Source organism: Vombatus ursinus, unplaced genomic scaffold, assembly GCF_900497805.2.
Source record: "Vombatus ursinus unplaced genomic scaffold, bare-nosed wombat genome assembly UNPS02014874.1, whole genome shotgun sequence".
Lineage (NCBI taxonomy): Eukaryota > Metazoa > Chordata > Mammalia > Diprotodontia > Vombatidae > Vombatus > Vombatus ursinus.
The window spans coordinates 14,320,928-14,340,344 of NW_020954652.1; the positions used below are offsets into that span (position 1 = coordinate 14,320,928).

The following is a 19,417-nucleotide window of genomic DNA, read 5'->3' on the forward strand; positions in this document are numbered from 1 at the left end:
TGCTATACACTTTACAAATATCTCATTTGATCCCTACAACAATCCTGGGATGGAGAAACAATTATTTTCCCCATTTTACAGATGGAGAAACTGAGGCAGACAGCAGTTAAATGACTTGTCCAGGATCACACAGCTAATAAGTGCCTGAGGCTGGGTTTGATGCCAGATACAGAGCTCTATCCATTGGGCCACCTAGCAACCAGAGTAGATAAAAAGTACATACAAATAAGTTCGTACAAAAGGGATAGATAGGGATTTTATTGGAATAAAGAACTCCCAGATGAGAAAACTCACTCTGCTAATATGGGTCGACACCTTCTCTGTGTAGTCTTAGAGAAGGTAGTATCATTTTAGAGAACTGTCTAAGGCAATTTCTCTCCATCTCTGTATCTCTCTCTGTGTCTCTCTGTCTCCTCTCCTCCTCCTTCTCTTCTCCCTGTGTCTCTGTCTCTTTCTGCCTCTGTCTCTCTCTGTCAGTCTCTATCTCTGTCTGTCTCTCTCTCTTTCGCTCTCTTTCTCTCTCCCCCCTCAACTCTTCCAGCTCCAGAGTTATGGTTACAATTTCACTGGCATATAGAACTCCCAGCATGGAAAGTCCCTCTGTCACTGCAGTTCCTAAATTAATTACTATTGTCATTCAGTCATTTCAGTCGTGTCCTACTCTTTGTGACCCCCATTTGGGGTTTCCTTGGTGAAAATATTGTAGTAGTTTGTTATTTCCTTCTCCTATACACATAGTCTTAGATAACTGTCTAGGGGCACTGAGAGAGTAAAGATATTTATTTGTGCAGGGCTACAAAGCTAGTCTTTGTCAGAAGCAAGACTTGAACCCAGCTCTTTCCGACTGACACTGGTTCAATACACACTAAGTTCCTTTTATTGTACATATTCCTTAAGCTTCTGTTGATTGTTTCACTCGTGACATACTTTCCGAGTATTGCTAAATATTTCCTATTCTTTCTAATAGAACCTGTAGGATGAGGGAGTACTTTAAGCTAGTTGCCCTCCCATCCCCCTCCAAAAAAAACCACACACACAACGTTTTGGTGTATAAGAATCAGAGACATAGCTGTTTTGTTGCAAGCCTTTTTTCAAAAGCAGTTGTTGTTGACAAAGTCCAGGGAAACTTGTGGCTGATTTGTGTTTTGGTCAAGGTATGTGATCTCATGATTATGGGAAATGTGCCAACACCATGAAAATGGGTAAGCTGAATATGAACTACAGTCATTAGAGAGTTGCTTGGGGCACTGAGGGGTTAAATCACTCATCTATGCACAAGTCACTTATGATAGCAGTTAAGAGGTGGGGTTTATATAAACCCAGTATATGTGAAGGGGGTGGGGTCTGAACCCAAGTCCTCCTGTTTGCAAGGCCAGCTTTATGTCATATGGTCATAGATTTAGAACCAGAAAGGATTTTAAAGATTATCTAGACCAACCACTTCATTTTATAGATAAAGAAATTGAGGCCCAGAAGTTAAATGATTTAACCAATTCCAGGAACACTGTAAATGGCAAAGCCAGGATTTAAACTCCGGCTTGGCTTCAATCCTCCAAGCTCCATCACCAGTTCCGTAGCACGAGCTCTACTCTAAGCACCGGAACACCTCTCTCCAATGAGGTTTCATCATTCCTAAACTGCTATCACTACCATCATTTTTCTTATCCTAAGGGTTTTCTAGCACCGATTGGTCACGTGATTTGTGAATTAAGAATTCCTATTATGACAAGATGGTGACAGTTGCACTCACAACCCCCACCCTCCTTTCAAAGGGAGCAGGGATATTGGAAAAGGGGCAAAGAAGGGAGGCAGAGAGAAAGGTCATCAAATAGTGGATTCAGACGGGCCATTAAATGAATAACAAATGGAATGGCCATTGTTCTAGATCAGGGTGTTACACAAAGATAAAATTAAATAACATGTAAAACACTTTGCAAACCTCATGGGCTATATAAATGCTGGCTGCTGTTGTTTAAATAGGCCTTATTTCCCTAGAATTGAGAGGTCCAGACTGTTCTTTGTATTTTATATCTTCACTTTCCCTTGACCTTTGACTTTTAAGAACAGACATTCCCCCAAAGTAAATCGTTTCCAAAGAAAAATACTCCTCGGTGGAGTAACCTTAAGTCGGTTACCTGTAATACCCATAACATTCCAAAATTCTATTTTGAACAGAAACTTATAGAGCGGTGCGGAAACAACATCACTGTCAATGCCATTGTTTCTTATTAATCAAGCAGATATTTGGAAGGGGAGACGGTGCGCGGAAGGAAAGGGGAAGAAGGGAGATTTTTTGTTGTTGTTTTTGTTTTTTCCTCAAAGTGGCAGAGAAGCAGTAGCATCAATTTACAATTCTTGACAATTTCTTATAATGGCCAAGCCCTTCGAATGTGGATGTAACGGGCGAGTTGAAGGAAAGGGCCGGATGAAAGTGATGGCAGGGAGCTTCCCTGAGAGTGAAAAGCAAAGTTGTGGGGCCCTGCGGCCCCGTGATGGCTAAGGGATACCTACTCCGCTCCGCTCCTAGCTGCTCCCCCTGCTTGGATGGGGCTGCACATCACCTAGTAGTCAGTCGCTTTCCCAACTGTCTCCCAACCCACCCCGGCCTCGTCTTTCCTCCTCCACCCCAGCACCTCCACATCGCCCCTCCTCCGCTCCTCTGCCTGCCTCCTAGTCTCCCCTCCCCCGCCCCCGCCCCCCATCCCCTCCTCTTTTTCTCACTATAAGCAGCCGCGGCTGGCTGGGCTGAGAGTCATTTGAGCTCCCACCGCAGACATGGCGACGTTGACAGTGGTCCAGCCGCTCACACTGGACAGAGGTAAGCGCTGCTCACTCGCCCTGGCAACTGCTTCCTCTCCCTCCAGCCTGTCTCTCCTCCTTCTCCTCAGCCACCGCCAACTCCCAGCCGGGCAGAGCCGGAGGCGCTCAGCGGGCAGGGCTGCCTCGCTGGGGCTTTTAGGAGGGAGAGGCAGGGAAGCGATTGCGTAGGGAGAGCGATACTTTTCCTCTTCGCCTTCCATCTATTCAGCCTGGGCAGCCACAGCCCCGCTGCCCCCGTGCGCTCCGAGCGCTCGGCTTAGCTTGGCCGTGGGAGCCGGGAGCCGGTGGCTAGCCGGCTTCACCTGGGCTGGGCTCCCGTCTCCCGCTACCTTCCCGGTGCCCCCGCAGTTGTTCCCGCCCCCTCCCCCGCATCTGGCTTTGTTTCCGCAGCTGCGATGGGACAGCGCAGAGCCTGGGGCTTAGGTTTAGGGGGGAGTGGAAGGGATGAGCCTTTTGGTGGGGGAGGGAGAGTGCAATCGGAGTGTGGGGAGGGAAGGAAGGAGAGAGAGAGAAGGAAGGAAGGAAGGAAGGAAGGAAGGAGGAGGGCTAGCTGCCCGCCAGCCTCTCTCGCCCCTTCCATTTTCTCATTGGTATGGGGGCTGCAAAGAAGGAAACTCAAAGAATAGGGGGTGAGCGTGTAAAGGACAGGGAAGTTTGCCCGGACGACCGCCTGCCGGGGAAGTGTCTGTCCATCCCTGGCCACTGGGCGGGCGCACTCCGGAGGTCGCCCCTGCCGGGTGCGCCCTGCGGCTTGACTGTTCCGTCACCGAGCTGCTACCCTCCCTTCAAAGGGCTATGTGAGCGGCCAGGGTCGGAGCCGGGGGTAGGGGGGGCAGCCAGGTCCCTAGGGGACTAGTTTCCCTGGTCCCTTTGCGCTCGTAAAGGGCAACAAGGAACGTGCGTCTTGGGCTGGCTGCCAGCGAGCTTCTTTGCGAATGGAGCAAGCTGTTTATTCCTCCCCAGGTGACTGACTGAGCATCCCCCTAGCTCCGAGGCTCCGTGCCCGGGCGTGTAACAGCTCTGGGAATACCCGTAGACTGGGTTAAAATTAAACTTGAGACCCTTCGAACCTATTCCTCCCTACCCTATCTCCTCCCATCCCCCACCCCACCAACCATATGGGAATAGAAGAGAAGCAGCGTTCGCTTCCCAGGCAGGACCGGGGTAAAAGTAACCTATGTGGTCCATATAACGCAAGTGGTCCTCCGATTTCCGTTTCTTATGGCAGCAGAAGGGAATGAATGTAACTTGCTTTTATTTGCTCAGTTTTCTTTTTCTGACTCACCGGGCCGAGTTTACCCGAGCTCTCCAGCTAGCTCCCAGCTCACCCTCCGCAATGGGAGGGCATTCCCTTCTTTCCAGTTGCTGCTGGCGAATTTAGGACCCTGAGAAGCCACTGGGGAATGGTGTGCTCGGAGAGAAATCATTTAGTCCGATGTGCCTCTAAAAATATTCTTTTTAGAGAATTAAACCGGACTGTAGGCAAGGTACAGAGCACCCTGCTGTGAGCGCAATGGGAAAAAACAAAACAAAACAAAACAAAACAAAAACGAACTCAGATTTTTAATTTAGAGGATTTGTAGGTTACTTTATCAGAACCTATTGGGGCTAGAACAGATGTTGTGTGGTACCCATAGCAACCTTATACTACGAGTGTAAAATTTAAAAATAAATAAATAAATAGATTTCACAATGGGAAGAAATGTTGGTCTGCAACATCATATATTAATAACTGTACTTAGCTCAGAAATGTATTGTTTCAGTTCATGGTTCACCTTCAGTATTATCATCTGCCCAAAGCAGAATTAGTCCATTGCCTTTAAGAGCTAACCAGATGGCAAGTCATTAGTAATCAGGAATTTCTCAACTATTATTGCTTTAATATTGCACCCCTCATAACCCCCCATTTTTAAGCCAGTCTCTGAACACTTTAAACACACCAAACAAAACACAACTTCTAAGAAAACCCAGGCTGAAAAGGGGCTCCATAACATCATGGATGGCTGGTTAGCTGAGTTGTTAAGAAAGCCCAAGGTTTTAGCTAATGCCACTCTCCTCCATGGCCATGGTTGTCGGATGCCTGGCATTTAGATTATGATTTTAAGTTTACAAAGTGCATTCACATGCAGTATCTTTTTTTATGCGTTGGGGGGGGAGGAATATGCTGGATTTGGACTAAGGGGACTTGTGTTCTAATTCTGACTTCTTGAGCCGGTGACTTTAGCGGTCATATTAGATGAACTCCCAAAGTCCCTTCCAACTCTAAATCTATGTTTCCTATGACCCTGTGTGGTATAGTAATTATTCCCATTTTACAGCTGGGGAAACTGAGGCTAAAATAATAGCTAATATTTACATGGTGCTTTAGGGTTTGCAAAGCACTTTAATTTCTATTATCTCATTTGACCCTCATAACAACCTTATGATTTAAGTTCTATTATTTTCACCTTTTTACAGGTGAGGAATCTGGGACTGACAGAGAGGTTCAGTAACTTCTCAGGGTCACACAACTAGCAAGTATCAGAGGCATATTTTGAGTACAGGTCTTCCTGATTCTAAGTCCAGCCATCCCTCCACTACCTTCTCAATTGACTAGCAAAAACGCATGCAATTCATTAGTCCTGAACTAGCTAATAGTAGATGAAGGCTCTCTCTGCACTGATAAGTGCTGGGGGCTGCTATCAGAGGGGTTCCCTAAGTGACAGATAAAGCCTTCAGGGTGGTGAGCAAACTTTGCCTGGTACTTTTGGTTACGGCAGCCTCGTAACCCCCTTGTGGAGGGATATAGACAGGTGCATAGATCCTGTTAGAGGACCTTTCTCAATGAATGTCATTTAATTGGTTGGTTTGGGATCCTGTAGGAATCGCTGTCGTGGGAGAAGCCACCCCTTTGTGCTGTCATACAAAAGGGAGTGTCCAAACATTTTTTTTTTTAATTTTGCCTTTTTCCTCTCTTGGCCGGCAGTCCAGTAAGCTAGTGCAAAAAGCATGGTGGGGGGAAGAGTATGTTTTATATAATACTTTACAGTTTCCACATACTTAATGTTATATTTGAACCTCCTCACAATCTTCCTATGTGGGGACCTGGATGGGTACTATATGACCTTGAGCGACGCCCCTGCCCCATGTTCTTGGCCTGATTTCCTCACCTGTAAAGGGAGGGAGCTGAGTTATAATCCCCCAGGCCACACTCATAGTAATAAAAGCATTATTCCTATTTTAAAGAGAAGGAAATGAGTGACTGAAGAGCCCAAGGTCACATAGCTAGTTAAGAGGCTCTGGCGGGAAAAGAGCCCAAATCTTGTGATCACTCGGGGGAAAAAAAAATTAAGGGATTATGGATTAATGACTTGTAGTGCTATCTTTGCATATTAAGGCAATGCCAAAAAATTATGCTTTGTTTAGAAATTATTATTAAACAGGTGAAAGGGACACATTATTCATTTAAAAAATCAGAGTTTTACATGGAGGGAAACAAAACTCTTTACAAATGACCTTGCATTTTTGAAGTGAAATAAACCTGTAGTAATAAATTGATTTGAGTAACTTTGTTTTATTACTATTTGTTTCTCAGCTTTGGGGTTTTAGAAATGGACTAGGAGCTCAACTCCTATTGGCTGTTATTATTATTATTATTATTAAATTAGGCTCTCTAGGTTGACAGTTTAAAGAACAAGGAAGTTGGGGATTGGAGGTTGGAATAGGGAGGGGAGATATGGAGAAGAAATCTTGTATTTTGCAAATAATTATGTAGGGAGATAGATTTTTCTGCTGACCAAAATCCAGCATCAAAATAATCAGGTTTTGCTACTTACACATGTGGATAAGAAAGATAGGAATGTGGATTTGGCTGGGTAAAGAACAATGACCTTGTTAGTTTAGCTTCCTACTTTTAAGTCTTTTTTTTTTTTTCTTTTGGTGGCTGACCTAGTCCTGGGAGGAGATCAAAACCCTTTGTTATAGATAACTAATTTAGGGTTCAATATTTATCTAATCCCAAGATCCTCTCTGGAGCATGCAAATAAATTTGATACAGAACAAAAGGCAAGGTAAGGCAATTAGGTAACATTCACTATCCACTTTGCTCACATTCATCTTTATTATATATGAATAGCGGACATACCATGAATCATTAGGGTTGCAGAGGTATGATTTTGTACCCTGGCTATCTCTGGGGACATATACACTCAGCTCTGAAGGACATTGACCACTTTGTGAGTAGTGCAACAATGCCTGGGTGGTCCTGGAAACAGGTCCCATTGTCACCAGGAATTACCAGGGTCTAGGCTTACTACCCAGCCATACTTCCTGGAATGGCCAGTGTGTCACATATGCTTGACTATCAGAAGTAAAGCCTCTTTGCTTTGATGATGCTCTTTGGCCATGGAGAAACCTGAAGCTGCCTACAATTATATAGGTACATAGTGTCTCCCTGAACCGTAACCTCCTTGAGGACAGAGGCAGGTGTCTTTTTTGTCTTTGCACCCCTAGTGGTAGCACACAGTAGGCTCTTAATATATGCTCGTTGATATAATGAGTTTGTTCTGGTCTCAACCATGGCTGTCTTCAAGGGAAGGGTTTGTGAAAATGGCCCTGACCTACCCTAATAATAAATGGACACATCATCAATCCTGAACCTAGAAATTATAGTGGGGGAGGGAGGAAAAGAGAAGGAATGGTTTCCCACTCTTTTAAGTAGCTTTTGACTTCTCTTTAGACTTAGCCTGAATGTATTTTCAAGCCATTTTTTCTGAAAATTAACTGATAATTAAGACAACTATAATGATGTAAGAAATAGAAGACAGCAATAAAAGCTTATTTAAAGAATCAGATAAAAATAAAAAATAATTGAAGACCCAATTTACATATCATTTGGCATAAATCTATATGTTGAATTCAAGAGACTCAGTCTTTAAGACATAGTAATTTCTATCCTAAGTAGAGTTCAGTATTCTTGCAATATATGGCATGTTTAACACAGGAGTAAGAGGAGTGGATTCTGATAAAGAAATTGAAGTGGGCCTTTTCTACCTTCCCCCTACCTCATCCCATTCAAAATATCCTTTTCCCCAAGGGTTATAATTCTCATACTTTTCTCTCTAAATCTGGGGGTGACCTGTGCCCTGGAATAGATGAATCAAATCAAGGATTATCTCCTGAAATCTGGGACACCAGATAGTTTCATAGCACTGGATATGGGGCCAATTAACTACATATAAGGTCAGATTAGATTTAAGTCTTTTTGATCAGATATCAGGCACTTTTCATTTTAAGGGTAGAGAAGATAATCCAGCAGAATCTTTTGAAGCATCTATTTTTATCATCATTTTTACACAATTTCAAGCATCCTACCTTATTTGTTTATTTATTGGGAGATTGCGTCTCCCTACCTTGCCCAGGCTGGAATTGCAGTGGCAAAGGCCCAATCCCAAACATTCCTTGTTTAGCCTGGTGTCTCTAAACTCTTGGGAGTTCACCATATTGATGAAGAACTTGTCATGACTGTCTAATTGGCTTTGGCCCTATCATTGCTGAGAACTGAACTCAAATAATCCACTCCCCACCCTGTATCACCTATGTTAGGCCACCACACCATGCCTACCTTATTTTAAAGACATATTTTAAATGAAATTTAGAAGAAAAATTGAGAACTTATGGATATTAGTAGTTAAGAGTTATTTTTCTGGGACAGACAAAAATACCATTTCTTAAATATTTTAATGCCATTTGCTTGTGATGTGATAGGTGTTTCTCTCTTAAGCTTTATCTTTATTTGTAGGCTGTCCAACTAAATCATTTATCTTTTCTATGCTTCAAGCCCATTTCAGATGTGGTACCTGACCTAGCAATGAAACTGGGACACATACTTTAGGCCTTCTGAATTTAGCCATAATTTACTCATTATGTATTAATATACATATGGATTAATATACATGAGCAGTATAGCAATTGATGATTTTTTTAATAGTTTAAAAGAACAACAACAAAAAAAAACCCTTGCCGTTTTCAAAAATTCAGATATAAAAATGAAGAGCTGCTGTTTTGTGAATTTCAAACTTCAAGGAAATCATTTTCTGTAAGAGCTAAAATTGAATGCAAATTAATTCCCATGGGACTCCAGATTTCTCATAGAATGGTACAACAGTAAAGATCTCTCCTCCTCCTTCTCATTTTTTAAACCATACAGAATTTATTACTTCATGTATCTTTCAATCCAAGCCTTGGGCTGCCTGTAGCATTTCCAATCAGTAGTATTCACCAGTATTTATAAAATCTATATTAGATTGAAAATTGTTTTTGCTTCCAGTCCAAAGGAGTTCTCTCACCTTGTTGTTTCCAACCATTTAGTGTCTAGAGGAGGAAAATTAGGTTCTTTTGTTTTAAAGAGGTTAGGCCCATAGGGCCTAGGAGTGGGGTGGGAGAGTGAGTGTGTGTGTGTGTGTGTGTGTGTGTGTGTGTGTGTGTGTGTGTAATTGGGAGTGGTGGTGGGGTGGGGAGAATAGTTGTTGTTAGGTTCCTCTGGCAGAAAAGCAGACCAGACAACTCTGAGTCTACCAACACTTGTTTTCTCATTTTATCCTTTTTATGCTCTAGTGAACATTTTCAAAAATTCTTTTCATAAACCATTTGCTTCTTTAAAAAGCCCTATTTGAATGCTTCTAATGCATGGTGAAAGCTCCAGTTCATGGGATCACAGATTTAGAGCTAGAAAGGACTTCAGAGGCCAACAAATCCACACCCCCCCACCCACCCCCACCATTTTATAGATGAGGAAGAGAGAGGTCAAGTGATTTTATTTTTCAAAGAATAGGTACCTCTTCTCCAAAAGCAGTACCATTAAAGATGCTTGAAAATGTTGGTGTCACTTTAAACAGAATTTTGCCATGTTTACTTTCTTTCATTGTGAAACAAAGATGTCTTGCAAAAGCTATGAATGAGGGGCAGCTAGGTGGTGCAGTGGATAGAGCACTGGCCCTGGATTCAGGAGGACCTCAGTTCAAATCTGGCCTCAGACACATAACACTTACTAGCTGTGTGACCCTGGGCAAGTCACTTAACCCCACTGCCTAGCCAAAAAAAAAAAAAAAAAGCTATGAATGCTCATCTCTGAGGGTTAAAGAAAAAAATCTGAGAATCAAAGTGATTGGACCACTAGTGAGTGTTTGGAGTCAGAGAGACCTGAGTGCTGCCTTAGATACTTATTTGTTGTATGACCATGGGCAAGTCACCTAACTTCTGCCTGCCACAGTTCCCTCTTCTGTAAAACAAGAAAAAATAAAAGCACCCGCTTCTGTAGCTCTTAAAAAAAAAAAAAGCTTGTCATCACACTTCCAAGACTGACTGTGTTCACTTTCCTTTACACTGAGATCCATCCAAGATGCTAACTGGCATGAATGTAGCTAAGTGCTTTCACTTTGTGGCATGGATATCCACAGTGGATTCTAGTGATTCCATTAAGGTCTCATTTGGGAGCAGGTGAAGAGAGGACTTTAGAGAGTAGTGCAAAATGGGAGATTGAAGGAGCATAAAGGTGGTGTCAGAAGAGGGGTTTTCTGGTTGCAAAAGATGCCATGGGAAAGGGTGAATTTCATTGTTAAAAATGTTGCTAAGATGTTGACCCAATCAAATTAATTCATAGTCTCATAAATCATTTTCCTCATCTATAAAATGGGGATATTAATAATAATAATGATAATAATAATAATAAATAACAATTACCTCCCAGGGTTGTTGTGAGGATCAAATGAAATAATATTTGTAAAACACTCAGCATAATCCCTGGCGCAAATATACACACAGATACACATATGCATACATTGTATATATGTATATATACACACACATATATAAATATATAATATACATTTTATTATATATAATATGCACTATATAAATGTTAGTTGTTATAATCATTACTCATCTAATCAATTTAATGAATTATTAAATATTACTATTGTTATTATAGCTGGACAAGATCTCAGAGGCCATCTATCCAACATCCTCATTTTACAAATAAGGAAACTGAGGATAAGTTAACCAAGATCACACAAGTAACAGGCATCAGGTTTAGGATTTGAACCCTGGTCCTCTGGCTCCAAAGCCTGTACCCCTCTTTTTACTGTCCCGTGTGAAGTCCTCACCTTTCAAGACAGATCCTTGAAAAGGTAATGGGTTTCCAAGATATCCTCTGCCACATACAGTGGGCCTCCCACTGACTTACCTGTGGTCCCTTCAAAGTGGAGCAACCTACAAAATAGGGAAGGCTAAATATATAGAGGTGGTAGTGGTGGTGGTGGTGGTGCTGTGCTGATGGCCACCAATCCACCTTAATTATGCAGGAAGAAGCAATGTGAAGCAATATAAAGAGTACTAATGGGAGAATGCCCAGGAGACTTTGATTCTGGTCATACCTGGGTCCTGTGTCCTTGGAAAAAAAATGACTTTTCTTCATTGGATCTTAGCTTCACCATCTAACATCTCAGAGTTGGAAGGAAACTCAATAACCCATACTTGAAAACTCTGCTCTCTAATAAATCCTACACCTATAGATCTCCAGTGGGAAGAAATTGACTCATTCCAAGGTGGTCTATATCAAGTTTAGAGAGGCTTAATTACTAGATGTTGGGCAATGGATCTCTGAGGGTTGGTCTCAAATTCAGGATGCCCCCTACAGGATACCAACTATGTGACCCCAGGTTCGTTCAACCTCTCACTTTGCCACTTCCCTCACCCCTCCCAACTTTAGATTAGAGACAATCTTTAGATCTGCATTGATAAAGGGAGTTTCATTACTGAGATATTACCCTACACTGATGATCATATATTTAGACCTGTTGTTCCATAATTTTAAAGAGCAGGTACCACTGTTTTGGTAGAATGAGTTTCTTATGTGGATGAAATCACAGATTGCTTCCCCCTCCTAAAAACATACACAAACATGTATACTTCTTCTCTATGTAATACAGTAACACACAGATATAATTCATTATATATGCATGGGTATATAGCCATATACAATATACATTATATAACATATGTGTGTATACAATCATACATGTATATGGTGTGTGCATACACACATACAATATAGATAGATAAATAGATATCTCCTCTAGCAATGGCATATATATATACAAACTTACACACAAATGCATATATACATACACATATGTATACACACATGCATGTATATGCATGTGTATATATGTATGTATGTACACACATCATTGGTAAAGGTATACACACATACTCATCTATCTATCATCTGTATCTCCTCTACCTTGGAGTGAAGGGTGTTTTCAGGAAAGACTAGTACCCCTAGTGTGCTGCCTGCCAAGCCCTTTTTAGGGCGGCTTCCCACCTTTGGTGTTCACCTAATCCATCTAACTCTCACCAGTGGCTCCAAGAAGCTGTGGCATCCACAGTGGTCACACCCCAGTAAACCATTTCTGCAGACAGGCTAACCCAGTTTGAGGGTAACTGAGGGGTCTCAAATCCATCGGTGAGTTAGGGGGCACGTCTACCCCAAGTATGTGAAAACTTCCTCTGGTGGTACAGGCAGACAAGAACAATTTGTTCCAATGGCCATAGAGGCAACTGAAGCAGGCGCTGTGGAGCACTTAGAGCCTGGTCAGACATTGAAGACACCAAGGTCATCCACAGCATCTCAAGTCATCACCGAGTTGTCTTAACTTTGTCCTGCCACTGGACTGTGATGACCCTGTAAGAGAGAGTGAGGCTGAAGACTTCGTGCAACTCTGCCTCACTTAAATCCAATTTATGCAGGAATCAAAAGACATCACCCATACAAAAAATACCCCAAACTCTGCAACTCATAAAGAGCTGCTCGGGGGCTCTGAGAAGTTAAGTGATTAATCCAGGTGTTCCTTTGCTAGTATGTATAAGAGGCTAGATTTGAATCCAACCCACTGTCATTGCCATCACTATCATTCTCTCCTCTTTTTCTTCTCCCTTTTTCTTCTTCCTCCTCTTCTCTCTCTTCCTCTGTTTCTCCTCCTTTTCTTCTTCCTTGTCCCATTTCTCCTTCTCATGCCAAGTAAAACAACTCTCACCTCTCTATCACAGGGCAACCCTTTACATACTAGAAGTAGCTATCATGTCCCCTGTGTTTTTTCTCCAGACAAGAAGTTTCCAATAGAGAGAGAGAGACAGAGAGAGAGAGAGAGAGAGAGAGAGAGAGAGAGAGAGAAGGAAAGAAGGACCCCTTTGGCAGTTTGGTGAAGCTACTCCTCAGAATTATTATTTTTTAAATTAATAACTTAAAAAATGCTAAATACCAGAGGTTAGTGAAAATAAAGATGTAACCTTTCCCCATCCAAATTCATGGTCCTCCTGAAATCAATCCATAGACCTCTTAAGGGTCTGTGGCCTCCAGGTTAAGAATTCTTGATTTAGACCAGCGCTGACTTCAGAAGTTAGGTTTCCAGTTCTTTCACCATCGTGGTCATAGTCTTCTGGAAAAGAGTCAGTTTGTTTCTTTAAAATATGGGAACTAGACTTGGAGATCACTTTCCTCCCCTTGCAGCTCTGGTTTCACTGATTTGATTATTCTTTGGCCATAAAGCAACTTAGAAGAAAAAGAAAGACATTTTGCCATAAAGTTCCATGGAGTTTGACAAATCTCTAAATGTAAAATCCATATTGGGACTGTTGGCTCTTTGCAAGAATAAACAACAATCTGAAATTGATTTGATTTAAAGTTTCTCAGGTGTTAGCAAATGTGTACATAACCTTAAAAATATCGATTATCTTAACACGGATTGCTTTTAACTCTGACAGAGAAATTAAGTAAGTTCTTTCACCACTGAGTTGCAATGCCCTAAAAGTTATAAATGTAAATAAATATCAGATGGAAACAAATACCCTAAAAAATGCTTAAAAATAGTTTGGTGTGGAAGCTTGATTTGAAGAGATATGCAGATAGAGAAATGTCTTGGAAGCAAATCTAGGACTTCTAATTTAAACTGATGGTAATTTCCCCTAGAAATGTTGTAGTGATTTCAACTCCAATTTACTTTGTTATTTTTGTGCATTTTCCCAATATAGTGGCAGTTTTTCCTCCTTGGTATGAAATCTTTAGGACAGGGACCAAAGCAGGAACATTTTCATCTTACAGAAAGTTATGTAAATCTGAAATATTTTATTAACCAATCAGATACCAAAAAAAGATCTGCAGGCAGATAAGAAGGAAATAGCCTTCAGGAAACTAAGGATGCCCAATCCTAAAATAGGGGAGGGGAAGGGGGAAGGAGAAGAGAATAAGTATGCATTTATTTGGCACCTACTACATGCCAGGCATTGTGCTAAACCCTTTACAAATACTTTCACATTATCCTTTTTAAAGTACCATTCCTGCCTTCTCTTTTCATGATGAACAAGGAAATATATTAAAACTTCTTCAACACTAAGAACAGGCAACTAGGTGGTACAATGGATAGAGCACCAGACCTCGCATCTGAAAGACTCCTCTTCCTGAGTTCAAATCCAGCCTTAGACACTTACTAGCAGTGTGACCCTAGGCAAGTCATTTAACCCCGTTTGCCTCAGTTCATCATCCATAAAATGAGCTGGAGAAGGGAATGGAAAGCCACTCTTTGCCAAGCAAATGCCAAACGGGCATTACGGGGAGTCAGACGTGACTGAACAACAAAACAACCCAAAGAACATGGCCAGCATTGTCTTCCTGTATGACCATGCTGTGTACTTTGGGCAACATTTAGGTTGCATGGACAGTGACCTGAGATTCTTAAGCCATATTCTCCTAAGCCTTAATGCCTGTGTAGGGACAGATCCAGTGCCACCTTTGAAACAGATCAAGGCAAAAAAGGGTACTTTTATCAGGTGGCCTCCTGTAAAGTTATTGTTACCACTTACTATGTATAATGAAAGGGGAACAAAAGTTGTGCATACGTTTTCCCATTTTAAAATATTGTGTTGGGAAACATTTCATGGTCATTCGAATGCTGAACTTGCAGTCAAGAGGACCTCAGTGTGAATCCCACCTCAGACACTGATTAAACTGTGTGAGACACTGGGTGAATCAATAAACACCTCTTAGCCATCCTCAATTTCCTCATCTGCAAAATGGGAATTACAGTAGCACTAACCTTACAGGATTTTGAAGAACAAATAGGATAATATGTAAATTGCTTTGCCAACCTTAAAGTGCTATATAAACAATGCTATTATTATAACCGTAATTATTCATATTTATATGCATATATTCATAATTATTACAATTAGTATAATTTTATCATTAATATTATTATTGTTGTTATTATTATTATCGCAGTGTTGTATAACAGAGAACTCTAATCCCAGGAGTTGGAAGGATGTGAGTTTTATGTCCTACCTCATATGTTTATTACCTGTATGATCACGCACAAATTACTTGACCTTTCAGAGCCTCTGTCTCCTGTGGTTCCATGGGAAGAAACATGTACGTGGAGTAAGAAGCTCCCATCCCACCACTGCTACCCAATGACTACCTGTGTGACCTTGGTCAACTCACTTAACTTCTCTTCTCTTTCCTCAGGAGGTGGCACTAGATAATTATGACCCCTTCCAGTGTTAAATATATGTTCTTAACTGTTTGTAAAATAAGGATAATCGGATCAAAACTATAGAGCTAGAAAGGGACCTTGGAGATCATCTTATAGTCCAATCTCTGAGGGAACCGAGGTCTACAGATGTTCAGTGTCCAGTCCAAGGTCACAAGTAGGAAGGAGCAGAGCTGGGAATTAAATCCAAAGGAAGTCACTCTAAAGGCAATGCTCTTTCTACTGAACCACACTGCTTCCTTGTGATGGTGCTATGATGATAATGATGATGGCACCTTAAAGCATCTTGCAAACCATAAAGCATTACAAAATGGGTTATTGCTATTACTAGGGATATGGGACCCTAGAATTAAGAAGAGAGTCACCTGTGACTTAGAGCAGTCAAATGGAGCTCAAAAAGAAACACTGACTTGACTTAGCCACATGTTTATATATATTTGGCTTTTATCAGTTGTTGTTGTTCAATCATGTCTGATTCTTTGTGACCTCCTTTAGGATTTTCTCGGCAAAGATACTGGAGTGGTTTGCTATTTCCTTCTCCAACTCATTTTACAGATGAGGAAACTGAGGCAAATAGGGTTAAGTGACTTGCCCAGGGCCACACAGCTAGTAAGCGTTTGAAGTCAGATTTGAACTTAAGAAGATGGGTCTTCCTGACTCCAGGCCTGGCCTCATGTATCTGGCATCCTCATAGGAATGAGATGTTTCCTACCGTTACATATTCCAGAGAAGTTGTGAAAATTTCAGAAAGAAATCTTTTAAAACTGTAGTACAAACTTCCCACCCTTCTAAAACAGAATATTTTGAACATATCAAATTAGACCCAGAATTAGAATTAGCGGTACCTAAATAAAATTGGCTTTATTGTATATTTAAAAGTAATAGCAAGTTGTACAGAGTAGATTTGCAGTTACATGTACAATCATCTTTTTTTTATTATTATACCATCTTATGGAAATGCTTGTTTTATTCCATAAATCAAAAAATGAATGAACAAAAAACTGGCTTTTAGGACAGACCTAAGGGTTTCTCATGTGAGGTCAGTGCATAGGCTTTGAATCCTCAATTTGGTATCTTTGAGGCCTTTGTTGCTAACTCACAGTTCTGTTCCAGATATTTAAGGTTGTATCAGATGAGTTATTTTCAGATGAGTTAGGCTACCTACCATACATCCACTGTGAGCACAGTTCTGATAATGGCTTGCATCTGGAGAGAATTAGGGGTATAGGATAGGGCTGCAGTACAGCCTACCTAAGTGGGCCTAGCATTATCCAGCCTGTGATTCTGGCCTCATTAGACCTGGACTCTAAGGAGGTTTACTAACTGGTAACAGACAAGACGCATCACTATTTTTATGTGAATATCTCTGCCCAATTTTATTACTCTTTCCATAAGCTTAGAAATTCCTAGCTAATACCTTCAATATGTTTAACAGTTGGCAGCATGGTGTAGTGGATAGAGAACTAGTTCTGGAACCAAGAAGACTTGAGTTTAAGGTCCCATTTGTACCCATGCAGATACTGGTAGAAAGATCCTGGGTAGGTCCCTTAACCTTAAATTGCAGATAAGGTGTTGACCTGCATTGACAGAAGGAGTTTATCTAGGAGTTCCATAAAACAATGAATTCACCACTGGTCTAATCCCTATCCCTTTGTATAACAATAATTTAAAATATTTTCTTGGGCTGTACTCTTTTGGGGAATATTTGGGAGAGTTGGGGAGGAATTACATTTAATTTTTTTCGACTAAGTGCCTTTTCCTGAACATGCTAGAAGGGCAGATTTCATACTAGCGAATTGCCAATTCAGTTTCTACAACGACAGCTTGACGAACAAATTGTTTTATTTGCAAATAAAGAGCTTTATTGGTCTAGAATAAATGCGGACCTTAGGCCATCCTAAGAACAGTGTGACACCTAGTGCTGCAGCTTTGCGAATGCCAGCTTTACCTGGATGAATCATAATTTATGCTGGGAGAGCAGGAAAACTGTCCATTGCTTCCCTTGGGGAAGAGCGGATGGTAAAAATATTTTTGGAAGCTAGTAGCCAGATAAACTTTTGTACTTATTTGCACATCTGATGAATAATACAGTGTCTGAATCATATTTCTATCACAATGATAGTATAGCTGTTACTTGTACTCTTTTCTAAATATAAAATCCAATTCACATAATACAATGAGACAGTGTGGTGAAGTATGGTAGAAATTAAAGATATGACATTACATTTAACATCCTATAAGTGCATCATATAGTCATTAAACTCTGCAAAGGACTGTGCTTAGGGTCTGGGGGGGTGACGTGAAGGATAGAACAGCCTTGGAACAACTCAATGAGTTGACATTATCGTGGGGAAGACTATATAACCATAGCTAAGCAGATATGAGACAAACTGAGTAGTGGAGAGCACAGATGTCGAAAAACAGGAATTTTCATAAGAAAAAAATCCCAGAGGATTCTAAACGAGAAATCATACCATCTTGTAAAGTTTTAGCAAATTTTACATTCTTGATATAGATATGGCTGCTAATCCTCGTTGGAAGTGTCAGGATTTAACATATAGGAGTCTTGTGTTATTTTGGTTTGCAGGACAGTATTTTGAAAATAAGTTTAAGCTACAGAAATATTGTTTAAGAACATATTATTCCTATGTTAGACTTTTGATATTTCTATGAAAATGAAAGAGAATAAATGTAGTTAACAGAGCTTAGGGGTACTTTCCAGCTCTAAAATTCTATGCTTCTTTGATACGGCCATTAAATGTACTAATATAATTTCATACTGATGGGTTTTGCAGTGGAAAGGCGCAGTCCGAGAACTGGGTTAAAATAAAATGGTAGCCCTCTTGTAATCTGCATGATCCAGGAGAAGTCACACAAATTCTGTATATCTCAGTTTCTTATTTGTAAAAGTAAGGGTGTTAGACCCAATGACCTCCATCTCCAAAACTCTGATTTGCTGACCACTCTTCATCTGGCGCTATGATGCTATGAAACTGATGGTTTATAGGATCCTAGATGAGGATCCAGAAGGGACTAGAGTCCTTCTAGTTCAATTTCTCAGATGTTAGAATATGCATGTGTAAATTTCTTTTTAAAAATTATATATTTAAATAGCAAATTGTACATAATAGATATGCAGCTTTATGTGCAATAAATTTTTTTATTATACTATGTTGTGTAAATGATTGTTTTATTCCATAAATTAAAAGATAACATAAATAATTTTAAGAAGGGAGAAAAAAAAAGAATATGCATGTTCTTTTCACACTTTCCTTTGCTTCTCCCCCTGTCAATTTTAAATTCCTCTCCTCCCTTTGAGAAGCAGTATGGTTTAGTAGATAGAGAGCCTAGGTCACACTGGATTCTAGTCTCACCCCTGACATCTATGTTCTCCTTGTGACTGTAGACAAGTCACAACCTCTGAGTGCCCCAGGCAACACTCTCAACAATCAAGTTGCAGAAGTGCTACGAATCTATTTTGACTCCTAAGATGAAATATAAACTGTTGAGCTTTAAAAGTCTTTCCCAGCCTGGCCTCAAGCTGTCTTTCCAGCCTTACTGTACAGTACTCCTTCCTCCTATACTCTGCAATCCAGCCAAACTGGCCTTCTCTTCGTTCCTCTCACACAACACGCCATGCACTGGCTGGTTCTAAACCCTGGGAGGCATTCACTCATTCTTTTCTCACCTCCACTTCGCAGGATCCCTCCCTTTCTTCAAGACATAACTCAGATCCTCCCTTCCACGTGAATGCTTTCCTGATCCCCTCAATTGCTAGAGCCCTCCCTTCCTCCCTAGTTACCTTATAGTTAATTACTTTGGGTTTATTTATATTTATTCTCTTTACACTATATATATAAATTTATATAAATATATACTATATATATTTGTATATATGCACATGTACAAATATAGTTATCCCTTCCACATGAGACTTTCCCCATCACAGTTTCAATATAAATTAAATGGGAATTTTTGGGGGGAGCTTTGCAGAAGTCACAGATGATGCATGAAGG

General features: G+C 40.8%; 1 protein-coding gene across 1 annotated transcript in view; it reads left to right on the forward strand.

Annotated features, from left to right (window-relative positions):
• Positions 1–2,751: 2,751 nt before the first annotated feature.
• The window catches only part of LIN7A (lin-7 homolog A, crumbs cell polarity complex component), a 184,902-nt gene continuing 168,236 nt past the window's right edge, over positions 2,752–19,417 (forward strand). The window contains exon 1 of the mRNA XM_027842537.1: positions 2,752–2,818. Within this exon, the coding sequence (XP_027698338.1) occupies positions 2,776–2,818 (43 nt within the window). The 5' untranslated portion in view covers positions 2,752–2,775. The remainder of the gene's footprint in view (positions 2,819–19,417) is intronic.